General features: G+C 42.2%; 3 protein-coding genes across 3 annotated transcripts; 1 reads left to right on the top strand and 2 right to left on the bottom strand.

Annotated features, from left to right (window-relative positions):
* Positions 1-2346: 2346 nt before the first annotated feature.
* On the top strand, positions 2347-3150 carry LOC307080615 (leptin-like; the record flags this gene model as incomplete). The annotated part of the gene is made up of 2 exons (XM_079743395.1): positions 2347-2502; positions 2794-3150. The coding sequence occupies 2 exons, from the start codon at positions 2347-2349 to the stop codon at positions 3148-3150; spliced, it is 513 nt and encodes a 170-aa protein (XP_079599521.1).
* A 794-nt stretch (positions 3151-3944) lies between these two features.
* rbm28 (RNA binding motif protein 28) lies at positions 3945-12596 on the bottom strand. The gene is made up of 20 exons (XM_079743388.1): positions 12295-12596; positions 12047-12193; positions 11523-11917; positions 11322-11397; positions 11069-11161; positions 10835-10897; positions 10622-10715; positions 9723-9937; positions 9532-9592; positions 8804-8913; positions 8638-8711; positions 8254-8389; positions 7934-7998; positions 7213-7371; positions 6785-6934; positions 6486-6560; positions 5883-6216; positions 5249-5375; positions 4854-4968; positions 3945-4241 (listed from the first exon to the last, which is right to left on the bottom strand). Exons 1-20 carry the CDS (start codon positions 12410-12412, stop codon positions 4104-4106), a joined length of 2745 nt encoding a protein of 914 aa, XP_079599514.1. The 5' UTR covers positions 12413-12596; the 3' UTR covers positions 3945-4103.
* Positions 12597-13642: 1046 nt separating this feature from the next.
* Positions 13643-18035, bottom strand: LOC307080614 (transmembrane protein 53-A). Its single transcript, XM_079743394.1, has 4 exons — positions 17886-18035; positions 16913-17172; positions 14917-15163; positions 13643-14588 (listed from the first exon to the last, which is right to left on the bottom strand). The coding sequence occupies exons 2-4, from the start codon at positions 17141-17143 to the stop codon at positions 14227-14229; spliced, it is 840 nt and encodes a 279-aa protein (XP_079599520.1). The 5' UTR covers positions 17144-17172; positions 17886-18035; the 3' UTR covers positions 13643-14226.
* Between the last annotated feature and the right edge of the window lie 1604 nt (positions 18036-19639).

The raw sequence follows: 19639 nt of genomic DNA, 5'->3' as shown, positions 1-19639 counted from the left end.
GAAACTGTCCCCTCGGCCCTAATAAACTTAATCTTCCCACTCCAGATTCCCGTCATTCCTCTGCGTCAACCGTGAAAGTCCTGCTGTTTAGAATTCCTGGTTTCCGCACTTCCTGGAATGGTTATTTGAGGCCGTGCCTTGGGGCCCTCCGACACGTCTCAGCACAGACGACGTACAGATTGGGAACTCTCGCCTGCGTTTCATTAAATCTTTTCTTTGAATGTCGCTCACTGTCGCTATGGCGCTATAGATGCTATCAGGTTTGCTTCGGAGATAATTGCATGGCATTGGGGATGTGTGAGTGTGTGTGTGTGTGTGTGTGTGTGTGTGTGTGTGTGTGTGTGTGTGTGTGTGTGTGTGTGTGTTTGTGTTTGTGTATCTTCAGATAAGTAGATAAGCACGTAGAGGTATTGAAGTTGTGACTCATCTTCTCCCAAAAGTCATGTGACCTTAATGCTCATAAATAATTGATAAGGCCTAGCCGTGTCAAACTCATACTTAAGACGTGGATTATATGTTATGAAAGCAAAAGGAATGTAAGGATTAAAATATGTTGTATGCATTGATGCATGTTTGTACATTAAATTAATTACTTACCATAGGTTTTTTAATCTTGTAAATTATTTGATTAAAAATTTGGATTTGGTCAACTGATCAGTTTCACTTTTCACCCGGAAATGTGTGGCAAAAAATGTGTGATTGTTAACAAGAAGGCTGCCTTTAAATAGAAATGAAATGCAATGGCTCTCGGTCCAAGTACAGTGAAAACATGTTTTGATCCTTTTGTCTGAAGAATGAGCAAGAAATACAGCTCTTTGAGAAGGGTAATGAGAAACATAAATGGATTGACTGGTTGTTAAGTAATCATGGTATTCATTTTGGCAAGAACTTGCCAAATGAATACCATGCCACCCACCCACACACCCACACACCTAGTCGTATCAATTGGCCTTTGGGACCAAAACATCCAATTGAAAAGTTGAAAGAATATGTCATGAAATGTATTTGTTTAGTTTTTTATTATTGATTTGTTTATTATTATTTATCTATTTATTTAAAACAGACTCTATTTTTTTTTGGGACTGAAAGTACTATAGTACTAACACTTCTAAATCACACACAAAATAGTAGTTTTTTTTAATTGTTTTTACATTTGGAGCACTTATAACACAACCCATTTAAAAAGGTGTATGTTTACTGAAACTGTGTGTGAGTGAGTGAGTGAGTGAGTGAGTGAGTGAGTGAGTGAGTGAGTGAGTGAGTGAGTGAGTGAGTGAGTGAGTGAGTGAGTGAGTGAGTGAGTGAGTGTGTGAGTGAGTGAGTGAGTGAGTGAGTGAGTGAGTGTGTGTGTGTTCTTTGTTTTTGCTCACACATAGAGACTACGTCCAACAATCAGTAGTCACTATAATCACTACAATGTGCCGACATGATAGCAATAATATCTATACACCCAACAGCACATGTTTACCTGTTGTCATAAATCTCCCACTTGGTGAATTGGGTGAGGGGGTGAGGGGGTGAGCCAGGGGGCGATAGGGTCCCAGGCAGAGGTGAGTAAGTGATGAGTCAACCCTGCTGCTGCACTATAAGATGTCCTGATGGAGCTAGCGCCCACTCTGACTCACCAGACTGACTACCCGGGACTACGGTAAGAGTCCCACTCTTCTCCCATCCTTCCTTCTTCTTGACAAACTTATTTCTATAGTGTAAAACTTTGTTTTAACATGATGCGGGTGAGACCTGTTCAGCTAGTCTCTCTGCGTTGGTGGGGGCCTGTGGTTTATTATCTTAATGTTGTTGCTTGGACAACATTAACATTGAGGTCCTGCCATTATTTATGTGGTCAGTAGAGTTACACGGTGGACGGCTGTGTGGATGGCTGGTTAAAGCAGCCTCACCCAGCCCAGCATCCAATCAGTCTGATCCGGACCAGGTGAGGCTGCTTAAAGCAGCCGTCATCCAAACACACTCCAGAGACATGTATGATTGGAGTTGTTTTTTAATGTTCGGTGTATAGCTGTGGGGGTGAGGAGGGTCCTGGTGACTTCTCTGGCCATGCAGTGATCTTTGTACTGATTACACATCGTCATAGGAAATCACAGCTGTCTTTGACTCCTCTGCTCTGACAATATTGACTTGGATAAACAAATGTTGGGAATTACTCACCCTGGCGTTCACCCAGTAGTATCTTATACAAAGAAATGGGTGGCAGGATATCGATGAAAGTTGTGAAATGACATCCGGTGTGTTATGATTGACCTGCTTCGGTCTAAGATGTCGGCTTCCTTTTCTTCCATCTAGGAAAACAAAGGTCTTCTCTGTATTCCATCGTCTCACATCGGGAATATGGAGCGCCACCGTCTGGCCCTTCTCCTCTTCTGTCTGCTCGAGGGGTTCAGCTCGGCCCGAGCCTATCCCCCCTCCAGAGAGTCCGTGACCATGAGGGCGAACGTCAAACTGAACGCGGAGCAGCTCGTGATCCGACTGGACCTGTACCTGGAGGTAAAGGAAGCCATACTACTTCCCTTGTATTTATTATTGAAATCTTTGTGTTCTTTCCGGCTCATACAGCTCAATGTACATCAGCCCTTATACTCGCTTAAAATACAATGATGGTGAATAATAATTGATTAATGAAAGAAAAAACTGAAATATAAAAGAAATGCAGGGAATAAATATGGGGAAAAGGGGTTGAGGGGTCAATTCGACCGCACTTCGCAATTTACCCGCTATTTGGAAAAAGAATGAAATTGTTTGTCCCGGCCGATCGCTCACGGCGCCTCTTCCCTTCAGCGGCTGCTCCTGGGAGCCTGGAGCCAGAGCCTGAGCGCCAGCCCCCCCACGGACCCCCTGGACGGCCTGTCCTCCCTGGTGCTGGTCCTGGACGGCTACGAGAGCGTGATCTCCGAGAGGCTGGACGGCCTGGCCCAGGTGAAGCAGGAGGTGTCCTCGCTCAGGGGCTACCTGGAGGACTGGAGGGAGGGGCACTGCGCGGGCCAGCCGCGGCCCAAGCAGGTCCTCCGGGGCCGGGCGGCCCGGCTCCAGAGCTACAAGGAGTACACCTTCACGGTGGGCCTGGAGGCCGTGGTGGGCCTGAAGGACTACCTGGCCCACCTGCTGAAGCACCTGGACTACCTGGGGACCTGCTGAGCTCAGGGGGGGGGCTCTGTCCGATTGGTCGATAGTTTTATTTGAGGTTTGTGGATCAAATCAATATTGATAATGCTGGACCGGAATTTCCAAAAATAATGTTTTAATACGTTTAAGTATTTATATATTTTGTGGAACAAAACAAGAAATGCTGACTTTTTACACCAGGTTGTACACGTAGCAATAACAATCGAGTTTCATATTCTCCAAATGAAATGTTTACCGGTAATATAGGGTTATTTTTACAGAAAATAACCTTGCTTGGAATTGCATGGTGCAAATCACTCAATATATAGTTACTACCAACTCAGTTATGAGTCACATTTGCCTGCCGAGATTCCTGCGAGTCAGTTTCTAACATGCCTAGCCAAGTGTTTCTATGTACTCTATGACAAGTTATTATCTGCCTCCTTTATTTTCATTGCCTCAATAAGACTTTTAAGACTCGATTTATTTCACACCTATATCTGTAACAGGAAAACGAATAATGTCATGTATATAGATATATTTTTCTTAATAATGTTGTGTTTTGTGATGTGTATCTTTTAAATTGTATTTAAAATAAATATGTCAATATATTAAATTGATGTTTGATACATTTGTGGTTTACCATTACTGTGCATGTTTTTTATTTATGAATGAGACTTAAGATATTTTTATGATTCCTCGATCTTGTTCTATAATCAAACATTTTATGAACTGTTAGCCAGGACCATGTAATGTCAAGTGTGCTTGACCTGCGCACAATCAAACAAAAAGTATATACTGAGGGTATTAGACAGCTTTAATTAAAAAATAAAACAACCTAACAAAACGTTTTTACAAAAGGTATGCTGCCATTTGATTAGTTGTCGATATGAAATACCCCAAAATACATTTTAAAAATGGGATTATACTGAAAAATATTTGCACTATCCACCCTCCTCCACCCACAGACCTACAGAGACATCAGACTAACTGAACCACTTGTTTCTTTTGATGCCGGATGTCTTTTTGCCTCCACCCAGTATCTTGCTCTTGTATTTTTCCACCATGCTGTCGAAGCGGTCCTCCTCTCGGTTCCTGAAAGGCTTCTTGCCTGGTTTCGCACTCTGGAAAGCAAAACAATAACCTACTCAGAAAGATTTTCTTGTGTACCAATAAAGCAGGAATAGAAAAAGGTATGATATGGTAGAAACTGTTCAATAGTAATTGTGCATATTGTATCATTGAAATTTGACTCTAACCACATCGACAGTTTGACTCAATGTTTTTATTGGTGCACGAGGACTCGTTTCACATGATTTTAGTACAAAAGGTTGAATTTAAGTATGTTGCCTAGCTTGTGTTTTCTAGCATTTTCATGGAAATGGACGGCTTTTATATGGTATTTTTTTCTAACCAGTGGTCACTCAAAGTGCTATACGGTTATTGCCTGTCGTTCACCTGTTCATACACACATTTCCCACACGGCGGCTGTGTCAGCAGTGCAGTGCGACCGCTCAGTTATCGCTAGCAGTCAGGGCGAGGCACCACGCTCAGCGACGCCTCGACACTCTGGGAGCAGTCGAACTCTACCTCCAATCTAGTGTATCCCTAGAATCATGTTCCCTTTGGTCTGGACTGTGTGGGTGTTTGGTACCATGATACCTGTGGCCTGGACTGTGTGGGTGTTTGATATCCTGTTAGCTGTGGTCTGACACTGTGGGATATGGTAGCGTTACCTGTGGCCTGGACTGTATGGGTTTCTGTACCATCGAAGGCGCCTGGCGGTCCTTCCTGCTGGTGTGACCTTTAGGCTTCTTGGGAGGAGCCTGCAGTTTACCTTTATCACGCAGCCTGCACAGAAAAAAATAAAAAATTCAGTGAGAGGATCCCAAACTGTTTCCTGTGGAAAAGACTGGACAGAAAGGGCCCGCCCCTAAATGGACACAATATGTATCAGGAGTCAACAAGAAAATATTTCTTAAAAATCGGATAGTGCTAGACTAGCTCAAAACACGTATGTTTGGTTTTCCTTTAAGGAAGTATCAAGAGCTTTTATGAGCTTAAATGTAACATCTCAGAGTTTGGATCACAATTTGAAAGGAGTGGTTCCACGACCGAGACACAAACGTACCTGATCTTGGGCCCCCTATGTGAAGGGAAGGGCAGAGTCTTCCGCTTCTTCTTTCCGTCCTCCAGTTCTACGTATTCCACCTCCGGTTTGGTCAGGAATCCAGAGAAGTGCTTGGCTTCAGGAGTATCTGAGTCATGAGGTGGATCACAGATAGTCAGCCCATTTTAATGCTTCAACATCAGCCCACATGCACGCCGACCACACAAATAAAATGGATACGACGACATATCTAGATACTGCCGTAGTCTTGTAGTTTGTCTGCAAACGCATATATAATTCGGCCCCATTTCTGGCGCTGGTTCGATTATATTATGGGCTGCTTCATGGGTAGCCTGATATCGCAGCACTGAAAATAATGTAGAATAATCTGTGTGTTTGTAGGCCAACTACAATGTCGTTGTGTTGTAACTGGCACACATTGGAAGCCTTTGGAAATGTATTTAGAGTGTATTCCCATCCCGTGAACAGAAGCTAGGCTATTGTAACTCTGCATGTTAATGGAAGCAGCAAACTGAAAGCAAATGCTATCCCAGAGAACTCCCCTTCTGGACGCACAATGAATAATGATCGTTATGTTAAGCACTTTGGGTGCCTTTAAGATTTCTATGGTACAAAACCACTAAAGAATTCATACCCATTTTCCTTTTGGCTTGCACTGTGTTGTTCTGCCCGTCTGGCTGCGGGCTAGCTGCAGCTCCAGGTTGCGTCTTAAACTTCACCACACATCCAGACTTTGGCTGAATCTTCACTGCATCACCAGGTTGTGGCTGAATCTTCACTGCATCACCAGGTTGTGGCTGAATCTTCACTGCAGCTCCAGGTTGTGGCTGAAACTTTGCTGCACATCCAGGCTTTGGCTGAATCTTCACTGCAGCTCCCGGTTTCGGCTGAATATTCTCTCCACTTCCTGGTTGTGATTTGAACTGAATCTTCACTCCACCTTTACGAGGTCCATTTTTGAAGTGTTCCTGGAAAGGAGGGAGGGATTATCTTACCTACTAGCACAGTGGCATGGCTATTCCGTTACCGGGTTATGATCATGTGAAGAGGTGACAGGCAAGCTTAATCCAAACATTACATTGGGCAATACGTGGTGTGAAGATCTGATGTTTGGCACATGGATAGAATTAACTTAGAAAGCTGAAAATTGGTGCTCTCATGCGCCTGCATGCGCAGCCATTGGCTCGATTATCAAGCGGCATCAAAGGAAATCCCAAGTCAACGTCTCCAAACGCACCTTGTTTTTAAGTTGTCGTGCTTCCTTTAATTTCAGCTTCCTTCCGTCCTCCAGGGAAAATTCGACGATAGGTCTCTGTGGCACGACCCAGAAAGGATAACTGTTAGTTCCACAAACAGCCTGCCTAAACAAATACTGCAGAGGCTGTGCAGACACACACAATCTCAAACAACACACGGCATTAAACGGAACTTGGCTAACTATTGAGGTGTGTCAATGTCAAGTCATATTGACAGAGCAAGAAGATGGATCCTCCTATTAGCTAAGGTTGTAGGAAGAGCTTCATGCTCAAAGCCTACCTTGCTGGGGCCGAAGATGTCAGGGTTGTTGTTGAGGTGGCGGAGGGCGCTGAGAGCGTGGTCCGGGCGCTGGAACTCGACAAAGCCATATCCTAGAGACAGGCCCATGGCTTTGCCCTTCTCTGGTTTCCTGTCATACATCACCCTGCACTAGGGAGAGGAAGAGTATAAACCACGTAAACGCAAAGGACTTGGATTCAAGAAAGGCCGCTCAACGCACACTCAAGTCCAAATCATAGTATCAACTAAATCAGATAACTGTAAATGATAAGGACGTCCATGGACTGTTTCCTAAGGGGGACATAATTTTGTTCTGTATAAAATTTAAAAAAATGTATTTTTAAAAAGGGAGCTTTTTAATATGCCCACTGACCCATTTTTTCATTTTTAAGGTGTATTAACCCATCCATACCATCTATGTTTCTCACCTCGGTGATGCGGACTCCTCTTGCTCTGCTTAAAGCTTGAAAACAGATATCCTTCAGTTTTGTGTTGTCCACCGACTTGGGTAGGTTATGGACACAGAGTCGAGTCTTCGACACGTACACATTTATGTCTCGGAGCTTGGTTCTCTTAACCTCTTCAAACTGAAAGGGCATTGGGCAACACAAGACACAGACCAGTTAACGCAGCATGGGTAACAGGTGGAAGGGCTCATATGGTGATTTAATATGTTTGTACTGTTGATGAAAAACTATTTAGATCCTTTGTGGTATGGTCAACTCGGGAGAGTGGTAAATGTTCAACACGTGGTGTATTCTAACAGAGACACGAGGTAAACAAGCTTGCGTTCTGGAGGTGGTTTATGAAGCATCTTTCGAACACAGGTAAGAATTCAGTTTATATTGGAAGTCGGCGGAATGGTGAATAAGCCACACATACAGGTTCTAGTTTACCCAGGTAAACCTTTGGTCTCTCTTGGCCTTTGCGGAAATGGCAAAATGGCCATGTTTCTGGTCTTTAACTTGTCTACAAACTCATAAAACCTTATATGGTGTTATCCATTATGTGGAGAAGAAACCATTCATGACTGTTGTTAGCTCGAAACATGTCATCAGAAGTAGCACAGACTAAAATAATGTACATCACTGTACAATCTTTACTGTAGCAACAAGCAAGGGAAGCAAGGGAATGCCAAGGAACACCTACCCTGGTTCGTTTGACCATGTCTGCCTCAGGCACTCCCTCTGCAGCCTTGGTTCCAGCACGTATTACTAGAAAAAGGTAACAGAGCAAATATAAATCCAATGGCCTTCTGGGCTATTCCAATAGCATACAAATACACTGTGTATATTTCTGGATACAGTATTGACCGTTGTGAAACACCAAAATGTCCCAATGATAGGAGTCTCAAAAACACAGGCCAAATCACCCGAGTACGTTCTGTTGACAGTGTGAATTCTGTAAACATGGGAAAATCATGGTGGAGAAATTTGGGAATTGCGAATCTGTGTTTCAACCACACTTACATCCTTCTCTGGCTAGGTAGAGGTTCCTGGCACCAGTCTCCACTTTCACCTTCTTGTCTTTGAGTTGGGCTGCGCTTTCCCGGCTCACCGCCGCTGCGACGATCAGCCTCCGGCCGTCGACGCGGACACCGCCATTCTTAAAAAGGGACAACCAATAGGATTCAAACGAGGTGAAACACATATGTAAGCCGTGCGAGGCAGTCTGTATTGATCGCAATGCCAGAGTTTGAATCTGGGTTACACGTATTGACTTTAAAAGGCCTATAGTTTGAACTGAGTAAATCACAGAAAGATAGATAGTGCCCTCTGTTGAGCAGTGCAGTAAGCTAAAAAATACATTCATGAATTAAGTAATTAATGAATTCATACGACACAACAGCTTACCTCTGCATCATCTTGGGTCATTGCAATGCACTTTTCCGCAGATTCTTTACGTTTAAACTGGGCAAATGCACAACCTGGTGAAGACAAAGACCAACAAAAGCTCCTATAAATGGTTTCCTACACCAACACAAAACTGTTTGTTTTTATTGCCCCATCGGTACCGTACCTTTGGAATGGTCCGTGTCTGGGTGAAGAACTATCTTGATGTAGTTCAGTTCCCCGAAACGCAAGAGCGCCTCCTCCAGAGCTTCCTCTTCGGTGTCGAAGGAGAGGTTCCTGCCATCACCCCGAAGAGGAAAACAAAGGGGACGAGGGGGGGGAGAAATCAGGCTGACTGAACAAGAAGGCTTACAGCACGGTCGTAATACTACAGCGATTTATTCACAGTTAAGGGCTGATATGGTCCCACGTTCACGCAACGCAACGACCAAGAAGACGCTTCAACGCAGTCGGAACCTATATGGTTCTTAGTAAGCAGACCAATCACAGCCCTTGCTGCTGCATCGCCTCGATGGAAGGTTACAATATTTGGGAGGCGCACGTCAGGCCCTTGCGGTGGACGCAAGGAGGGTCCGCAAGGACGTAAGGGGTCCGTAACCCCCTTGTGTTGCGTCGATGTGGAACCATAATCAGCCCATTAGGGCAACATCCAGGTTGCCCAAAAAGGGGATACGTTGTTGAATTCACTAGGACTTAATGTTTTAAGACCCGTAAGAACCAGGGTCTTGAGGGTCAGGACCAAACAGTGCCTTTGGAATCAGATTTGTGAGAATTTTTTTTTTTATCCCAAAACTAAATCTTAGAACTTGATCCTGATCTGAAACGGATGAGCTTTAAGACTGCTCACTGAGACGTAACGTGGACAGTGAAAGCAGAACAGTGAGGATTACCAACCTGATGAAGATGGTTCTGCCCTCATTCACATCTGAAGGGAGGGGTTTCCTCGGTTTACGATCTGGACGACAGAGAGAACACAGTGTGGACAAAATAACAGAAAAGGAAAAGAAACAAAAAGGAAATGTTTAATTTTAAGAAACTCTAGATGTGCTAGGAGAAAGACACATCATCAACACCAACCAACCTACCTCGATCATCGTCGCTGTCTTCATCATCGTCATCATCATCATAATCCTCCTCGTCACTATCGAAGCTACTGTTGCCATCATCTTCATCTCCACTCTCTTGAGACCCGCCATCCTCCTCATCTTCCTCCTCCTCACTCTCTTCTCCATTGTCACTATCCTCTTCATCATCTGAGGAGGCTTCCTTCACCTTCTTTGCAGCCTTTTTGGAGAGGGCTCTGTGGAAGGAACAGGGACACAGGGGTTGGCAGCTTAACATATTTAAAGCTAGTGTCTACAATTTAGAGAAGGTATTAAGAGTAAGCTAGATTTTTAAAGCTTAGCTTTTGGGATACTCAAGAAAGACAAATAAGCCATGGACCAACAAACCGGTCCAATCATTTCATTTGGACCGAAAAGCAATTTGAACGGGCCTGCGAATGCAACGGAAACCACACATTTTTCCTTTTGTTTGTCAGAGCCTTTGATTCATAGATTGCGGTCGGGGTGTAAAGAGAATTTCAACAAATATGACAACCAATTAGCGCTGAACGATTAATCGAATTCAAACCTGACACTGCGATGTAATAGAATTCGATATGCAAATCGCAAAGGCGCGATTATTTTCTTTTTGGGGGATTTCTTACCTATACTGTCTGGAGATCAGTAATGTTCATATATATTTTTCAACACATAGGCCTGGCCTAAAGGAAAGAGCTTTTTAAATGTTGACTGCTTCCAATGTTGTGTTGGTCATACTAAACAATGATTGATTGCATACTAAATCGCAATATTGGTCGAAATATTCCCAATTCGATTATTTCCCCAAATCGTTCAGCTCTATACCCAATGCTTCTAAAGCTAGGCCGAGCCTCCTAGCTTAGGCCACTCGGCCTAGCTAGGAGGCTCTTGGGAGTTCATACCCTTTCTTGGGTGCCGCTTGCTTCTCCGTTCCGCCCTCGTCCTCAGAGTCGCTCTCCGGTTCGTCTTTCACCGGATCTTCCTTTTTCTTAGGAACTAAACAAAATGGGTCATCAGTTACCCAGATTGATTTATAGATGGTCGTCCCCGTTTCTACACATACTAGTTTGTGGTTAATTACAAGAGAAAGTTTATTGTCATCGAGCAAGACTTACCTTCTGGTTGGGTGGCAAGGAACTTATCCTTAGGTATGGCCCAGTCCACGGCTACAGGACGCCCTTGGGGATAAATATTGGTTGGACATTATTGTAAATTCCCAAACTCATCAAATCACCCCAAACCAGGTGCTTTTGGTTAATGTAATGATCAGGATATTAAATATATACCACAATCACTCCTGTTGCAGCTTATAAGCACTGTACATTTGTTGAGCAAGCATTAGGACTTACCTTTTATCTCCTTCATGTTCATAGCTTTGAGTGCTTTCCCTGCTCCCGACATATTTTTGAACAGGACAAATCCAAAACCACGCATCTTTCCATCTATTAAAACCAATGAATGTTGGTTATGAATGTGGATGAAATTGCACAGGAAAGAGAAAGAAAAGTACATTTATCAGCCTTTAAATGTGTTGCTTAGTTAACTTATATGCAAATTGTTGTGAAAATATTATATTAATAAGTAAATATGATTTATTTTTACCAGGTTTCAGAGGGATTTTGGTTTCGAGAACTTCCCCAAATGCGGAAAAAGTTTGCTTCAGATCATCTTCGGAGCACTTTGACAGAACACACAAAAAATTACGAATAGAAGATGGGCACATGGGAGCAATCATGTTTTGGGGTTCTCTAATAATAATATAATATAATGTATTAGTACCTCAGAGGACAAAAAAGGACATACCTTAAAACTGATATTTCTGATAATGAGTTTGGATTTCAGTGCACTTTTTCGAATGCCTTTAGATGTGGGCTCATCTTCCTTTGGAGGTTGAGCTATGGGGGGTTCCTCTTTCGGTTGTTGCTGTTTCGGGGTTCCCTCTTTCAGGGATTCCTCTTTCCCTCGTTTCTGTGGTTGCTCTTTTGGGGGTCCCTGTTTTGGGGGTGCCTCTGCCAGGGATTTCGCTGGTCGCTCTTTCGGGGCTTTCAGGGCTTTCTTTGGGGTCTCTTCTGGGGGTTCTATTTTCAGGGGTTTCTTCTGTGTCTCTTTTGGGGGTCCCTCTTTCAGGGGTTTCTTCTGTGTCTCTTTTGGGGGTCCCTCTTTCTCTTCCCCCTCTTTCGGGGGTGGCCCTTTGGGAACTACAGGAAAGGGAATTGCAGAAAATAGAATTATAGATTGATTTACTCCAACTCTGTATAGAAACGACACTATTGTATTCTGTAACATATTGCGATTGCTCACAATCTGTGTGAAAATAATTCCAATACCTGGCCTCCTTTTTTCATGTATCTTCTTCTTTGCAACTGACACAGATATCCTTTTCCCGTCGTAACTTTTGACTTCTTTCACTGCTTGTAGTGCATCGTCCTCCATGGCGAACGTGACATATCCAAATCCCCGACATTGTTGAGTCCCTGATACAAGTATAAAACACATCACATAAATCATTTGTTATCAATGGTATATATTATCAATGCAGTACCTTTAGAAAACGGCATGCGCTATTCGAACCTACCCTTTTCGTTGACAACGAAGCAATGCTTTACAGGTCCGATCTCGGAAAAGATCTCTGTAAGACGTTCATTTGACGCCGAATCGGGCAAAGATTTGACGAACAACGTATGGGTAGGCATGATGGAAAACGGTGTTGGTTCCACGAGCTATTGACTACAAACTATCAATTTAGAAACAGACTCTACGACCTTAAATATTTAAACTTAAATATAACTTTTCCTTCTACCGCATATGGTATAAACAAGCTCCTTTGTAAAACTAACTTATAATTCCAGCATGTCAAGCCAGAGACACATCGCATGTTTACATGTGGGAGCAGCCATCTTGAAATGAAAGCGGAAGTCACCGGACAATCGCTCTAAACTACTCACTGCTCTCCCTAGTGGGGGAATTTAAATCCACTCTTTACAGCCTTTGCAGTCATGGATGTTATAACAATACTATTATACTATTATTAAGGCCCTATGTGCCACAAGGCATTTGGAGGACAGGTAAAAGGTAACTATGAATCGATGGAAAGAATGCAAACACACAAAGGCAAACATAAAACTAAAGGGACATTTTTTTTATTATATTGTATTTTGGAATTTGGAAGCTATTTTGACATGATCTGCAACTTTTTCCCCCACCCCCATAACTCTTACACAGGAGTCTTCTTTATATCATTTACATTAGGACTACATTATCCTTATATTTACCCCTTATCGATACATTTACATATCCTCTCAGTCTCTTTTAGGACTATGAGTGGTTCCAAATATTTGTGAATATCCCAGCACTGAGTGAAGCTGATTGGAATTGAGGGTCTGTGTGTTTTATTTATTTCGATATGGGAACCATCCACAACAACATCCAACTTTTGGAAGTTGGCTCTCTCTCATTCTCACTCAGTTTATTTTCTATTGCATTTGCTTATCACACACTCACTGTTTTTTCTCTCTCTCTCTACAAAGTTACCATTCAGAGTTAATCCTTTGGTACCTCACTCATTTTGCAAGCTCAATAATTAGTTTCATAAAAATGCATTTTTTAAGTATTATGTAATTGAACGGATGAGTCATTCATGTCAGGTCAATCATGACGAAGACGGTTAAAATGGAATACATACTTCAATACCAATGTCTGGTAGCACAAGTATTTTTCTGGCCGTCAAAAAGGATATCTTAAAAGTAATCGTGTCAATCACAATATTCTTAAATATATGTTTTATTAAATATAAGTATTCTTCAACATCAAACATTCCCTGATGGGTGCTGCTGATTATGGTTGTATGCAAATGACAAGCAATTAAATGATCATATAACATTAGAGCCAATGTCAATAGCCATTAGTTCAGTGCAGTGGCTCCCTACTAGTATGCCAGGGCAAGACCTTGCGTGGCCCGACATTTTTCTAAATTCTTGACATAGTACCAAATATATTAGTAACCTATTTATGAAAAGGGCGGGAACTACTAGTTTAGTTTTCAAGGGTTATAAATAAAAATAGTCATAAAATAACAAATACAAATACATGTCAATAGACACAAAACACATTGGCCTTGAAAACAAAGAAAGTAAACAAGTAGCATTAAGAAACAGTACAATTACAACAGTTCATATTAAAACATATTTTTGGTTAAGGCCATCACATGAATGCCCAACCCAACGAAATCCTATTTGCCAGACCGGAGAGCCACAGCAGGAATTTGCGCATAAAAAGGAAGTTCCTCTAAAATAGTGGACACAGGAAACCCCTCTAGAAAATGGACTTGATCACACTTCGTGGCTGTTAGTCACCACTACATTTATTCAAGTATCCTCTATACAGACTTTTGCAAACTCATATTCTTCTTTAAAGAACATGCCATCAAAGATCGTTGGTATTTATTGGGGCAAAAAAATACAAACAACCCTGTTCCTGTCGGAGCTCCAAAAGGTCTATCCACAAGGAACTACATCTTGGACTGGAGGGTGCTGAGCTTGAGAGAGTAGAGGAAGTTGTCGAGAACCAGCTGGTATTCCTGAGGATGCCTCCTGATGTGGCCTGCGTGGGTGGAATCTGCCCAGCTCTTGCCCGTTACGTCCATGCCGTGCTTACGCCACAAGTCCAGTATTTCTTCCACAGCCAAGTGGTCACTCAGCGGGTCGTTTTCACAGAAGAAGAACAGGACGGGAGCACGCACCGGCGCGCTCTTGAACACCTCGATGCCCCTGTTGAAGTGATCCATCGTTTGGCGTTTGAAGGCGCTGAAGTATAGAAGGCTTGCTTTGGTCACCAATCTCTCGCAGCGGGGGAACACGGTTATGCCTAAACCTGGAGAGACAGGGAGAAAGAAATCATAAATAAGAAAAAATATTAATAATCAAGCTCAAACCGCCGCCTATTTTCTAATATAAGAGATTGTCAAAGTGTTGTCAAAAAAATCACAGATTAATTTCCGTTGACGTCATTGGTCCGATTTGGAGATTGCAAATTGCGGACCAATGATGTCAATGGTCCAATGGTGAAGCGCTATCCTCTTGTATTGGAAAGAAGCCCATTCTAAATTTCATTATCCTTTAATAAGTAAACGCATCAATAAAATATACTATAGAGCGTTACTGAGCTCAAGTGTCTTCTTTTTTTTTTTAAACATACTAACCTTTAGCCATCTTCTCTACTGATCCCACCACAGCGCTGTCGTAAACATGACCTTTAATCCTGCCAGTGAAGGCCTGGTATTTCTCTGGATTTTGGGACACGTGCACCAGCATCTGAGAGAAAGTGTAACAGCCAATGGAGAAGGCGTGCACGAGTAGTGGGCGCGACACAAAGCGATCAGTATGCAGCAGATCCAATAGCCTCTCGCTGTTTTCCAATCCCCACTGTGGCAACAGGAAATCCGTCACCTGGACAAAGAGGGAGAGAGAGAGAGCAACATTTAGAGAGAAAACAGTGAGAGAGAGAGAGAGAGAGAGAGAGAGAGAGAGAGAAAGAGAGAGAGAGAGAGAACCAAATTCCAAAACTTGCTGTTCTTAAAATTAATAAAATATACATATTTTCTTTAGTCTTACGTTTGCCTTTGTTTATTTACAATATTCTTACCAGTTCATAGACATTTTTAAAATATAATAACTACATAATCCTACCCTAAATACCAGAGATGGGACAAAGTCACTGTTTGGCAAGTCCCAAGCAAGTCCCAAGTCTTAGCCGTCAAGTCCGAGTCGAGTCCCAAGTCAAGACAGGGAAAGCCAAGTCGAGTCCAAGTCAAAGTCACACCAAAGCCAAGTCGAGTCCAAGTCAGAGTCACACCAAAGCCAAGTCGAGTCCAAGTCAAAGTCACACCAAAGCCAAGTCGAGTCCAAGTCAGTCACACCAAAGCCAAGTCGAGTCCAAGTCCAAGTCACAAACTTTTTCAAGTCTTGAACAAGTCATCATGTATTTTTACTTAATAATGTCATTATTAGGCTATTGATCATAATTTCAACATATCACTCTAATGTACAGTCATTTCTTATCAATACAGTTATAATATGTTCATTGTTTCTGTCTTCAAAAGTGTTATGATATGCGCATGCGGTGAAATCGTATGTTTTTAAAAGTAGCCCAATAGCGTGGGAAAACCTCCCAATCTGGCAACGCTGCCTGAACGTCCTCAAAACGTAGGCCAATAGGTCGGTAAAAAACGCCCAATCTGGCAACACTGAACGTCCTCACCTCCAGCGTCAACGTAAATCAATGAGACCAACTGAAACGAAGCCGATATGAAACTTTAACTGTGATTCTGAAGAAAGCATTAATTATATCAAAATTCAGTTTAGATATTATTGAAGATACGAGTGTGTAGATTTGTTATTTATTTTTTGAATGAAGGTAAATGGTTGAACAATGATTTAGTTACGATGTCTTAAGTGTCAGAGGCTGGCCAGACGGCTTCAATGGGACCAACTCAAAACGCAGCCGATATGAAACTAAAACTGTTATTCTGAATAAAGTATAAACAATATCGAAATTTCGTTTTGATATTATTGAAGTGTAGATTTGTCTTCGCTCGCTGTTTTTTTTCCATCTTCACAGAAGTGAATGCGTCTTGGGTGTCTAGCCCACTATGCGGGAAACAGGTTAGATATCTAAAACAATAAATGTTTTTGACTCAAGACATGTCAAGTCATTACAAGTCAAAGAGGCAAAGTCCGAGTCAAGTCTCAAGTCAATAGCAGTCAATTCTAAGTTGAGTCGCAAGTCATGCGTAATTTTGTCAAGTCGAGTCTGAAGTCATCAAAGTCTTGACTCGAGTCTGACTCGAGTCCAAGTCATGTGACTCGAGTCCACATCTCTGATAAATACGACCCGCCTTTCTTATGAATAGCGGATTGGAGCCTATTCTGAAATGAGCCTCTACGCGCACTGGATTAAGAATTGATATTATATCGAGAATTTAATCAAATTGTGGAATCAAAATCATAATGATCATAGTGAGATACTGAAAGTAGTTTACTTTTCTGCTGTGACCCCCCATAACTTATTTGACCTCTGAAGTATCTGTTTTAAACCAAATCATGGCAATAAAGCAACTTATTTAACTTATTAACTTATATAGGCAGAGCAGTCTGCAGTGAGCGTTATTAAGAGAACCATTCATTCATATTTCTTACATTGCTCTGCACCATCAGCACGTCAACGCCCAGGCGGAAGTATGTTTCGCAATACTTGGCAACAGCATGAGGTCGAAAGCCCAGCCAAGGGAGCATCAACAACAGGGGCTTGGTGGACAGAGGGTCCGCAGAGGTCTTGGTGCTACTAGAGGCAGGCGACAGCCCAGCTTGGTTGAGGTAGAGGGTTACATTCTTACAGACGCTCTGGGTGATCACACCCCTTCTCAGCATTGTGACGGGAGATTTGAGATAGGTGGTAGCTGCAGAACATCATGAAAGCAAGCACAATCCAGAAAGTACCGGTCAAACAAGAATGCATTGTTTGTTGATGGAACACATTGACAGTTGGTTGTGTTATTTTACAATGCAAAACAATTCTTTGCATTCTTCAGTAGAAAGCAACAAGCCTGGCCTAAAGCCTATATAACGGTAGCCTACTGCCAATAAAACAATGATCGACCGTTTGTACGGGATGTACGGTGAAGCCCTAAATAGCTGCACACTGTGTTGTCACGTCATGATTAGAACACTGTGACCTTTCTTACAAATCGAATGACTGATAAGGCACTTTAATGATCTCAAATATTAGATTAGAGTAGAATTGCATAGTCTTCTATTCGTATGCGCAACGCAAATGAATGAAAGAAGGTATGCCTGAAGGGTAAGGTAATGGACTGAAGGTAATGGACAGAATTAACTGCGATAAAACGATGTGTTGCCTTGGTTGTTGTTATAAGCAAGTTACGAAGAAGTCGTTCACGATCTCTGATTCTTATCTGATTAGATTTAATGGAAATAAACTCACCAATCCTGCAATTCTACGGACAATATATTAACAATAAATAAATAGCGTAGCCTTCTCTATATACAGATAAAAAGTAAGGAAACATCCCTCTCGACCTTGACTTCGACCATGAACTGTAGCAGACATGTAACCGCTTGCATAAGTGACATACGCTATGTTTAAACTTACCGTCAATCTATAGTTGAGGTCAATGTTCGTACTTTTTCATTGTTTCCCTCGACATTTGCAGACTATAAACATGATATGCATGAGAAATGCGTATTAGAAACTCCTCGCAGGACTACCTCAAGCGGCAACGATATTATCCACGTCCAAGTGCTCCAAGACAAGAGACAGACTGTGCCGCTGCCGGATGCAGTGCCAGCATGGTATCGCTGCAGGAAGGAGTTTGAAGGGGCGGACCCCCTCAAGTGGCACGGAGACAGAATCCTGCCATAATTCAAACCTGAAAAAAAAAGTTTCCAAGGCTTTGAAGTCTGGGTTCGAAAACTCAACACCTTGTAAAAAAGGTTTTGCAACGCTGAAAAAAGAGATAATAGCCTGAAAAAAATATTAAAACATCTGCAACTTGATATATTCAATTATTAAATATACAGATCCAAAATCATAATTGGCAAAAAGGGCCCCCTCAAAACTGCCTAAAGGGCCCCTATTTTACCACCAGGTGTGAGCTTGATTAAACATTAAATAATAAAGAGGTTCCTGTGTGCTCATCAGGCAGAAGAATGCATAAGTGGATCCCTGCTTTCTAGTGGCCAGTGCACCCCAGGCACAAAGATGAACGTTAGATAACGCTATAAGGTAGGGTGGCTAGACAGTGCAAGGAATAGGAGACAAAGCTTACATGATGAGGGGGAAACAACATAGGATTTTTCCATCCCACATCATGTGGGGAGCAGAGGTGATCTCAGCACGTCTGAGACCTGTGCCATTGTATAAGAAGTCCTTGCTTTTTCAAATGCGTTGGACTTCTCCCTGCAGAGCTTTTAGAGAGATGCAGGGCTACCTCCCATCTGAAGCCTCCGATTCTTGTGGGGCCTTGGATTATTGTAAGTTTGTTGTATGTTATTGTATTTTTATTACTCAAATACATTAGAACGATTGTTATAAGTTCAGATGACTCTTTATTTTCAAACAGTTTATACAGAAACGATTGACGTGTTCAAAAATTCCCTCCACAATCTGTTCCTGTTCTGATGACAGAACCGACTCAACCCGCGGGACATTAACCACTAGCACAACTTTGTATGAAACTGCACTTTATGTCTGTTCACAAAGATTACACTATTGCACATATCCTTCACACTGTAAATACAGTTTAGTGTATCTTTAATTTATCAATTTATTTATTTACAAATGGGAGGGCCTTGTTAATTCCTGCAGTGATTGGTTAACCAGCGGCCCAAGAGTTTGTGCAGGCTGCAGTTTACTTTCCGGGCAAAGGGGCAAGTGTTGACAAGGATTGTTTTTATTGTTGATGTTGAACTAAACAGATTTTTATTATTTCTATGGTATTACACCATAATGTATGACTAAATTATATTCATCTTAATAGTGAAAATTACGGTCTGCATTTCAGAAGACCGTATAAACATGTTATTCTGTCTCATTCCTGGTCAACTCTCCCCACCAACATACATCTTCAAACCCGTAGCTAGGTATATCAAAAGTGCCGTCCAATATTAAAACTGGGTTTAGCAATTTGGAGAATTTAAAGTAATGGCCGTTGGGCTGTGGAGACAATTCTGACAAATATGACAAATAAGACAAATAAATTGTCTATTGCTAACCATCTGACTGCATGCCAAGGGTTATATTTATTTTTATGTGTGTAAATGACCAGCAGATGGAGCCACATTTCAACTCTACACACAACCCCCCTCCCCCACATACACACACACAAAAGCAAACACACACACACA

This window comes from Pollachius pollachius (genome assembly GCF_949987615.1).
Source record: "Pollachius pollachius genome assembly, chromosome: 9".
NCBI classification, from domain to species: domain Eukaryota; kingdom Metazoa; phylum Chordata; class Actinopteri; order Gadiformes; family Gadidae; genus Pollachius; species Pollachius pollachius.
This window is presented reverse-complemented; position numbering and strand designations above follow the sequence as displayed.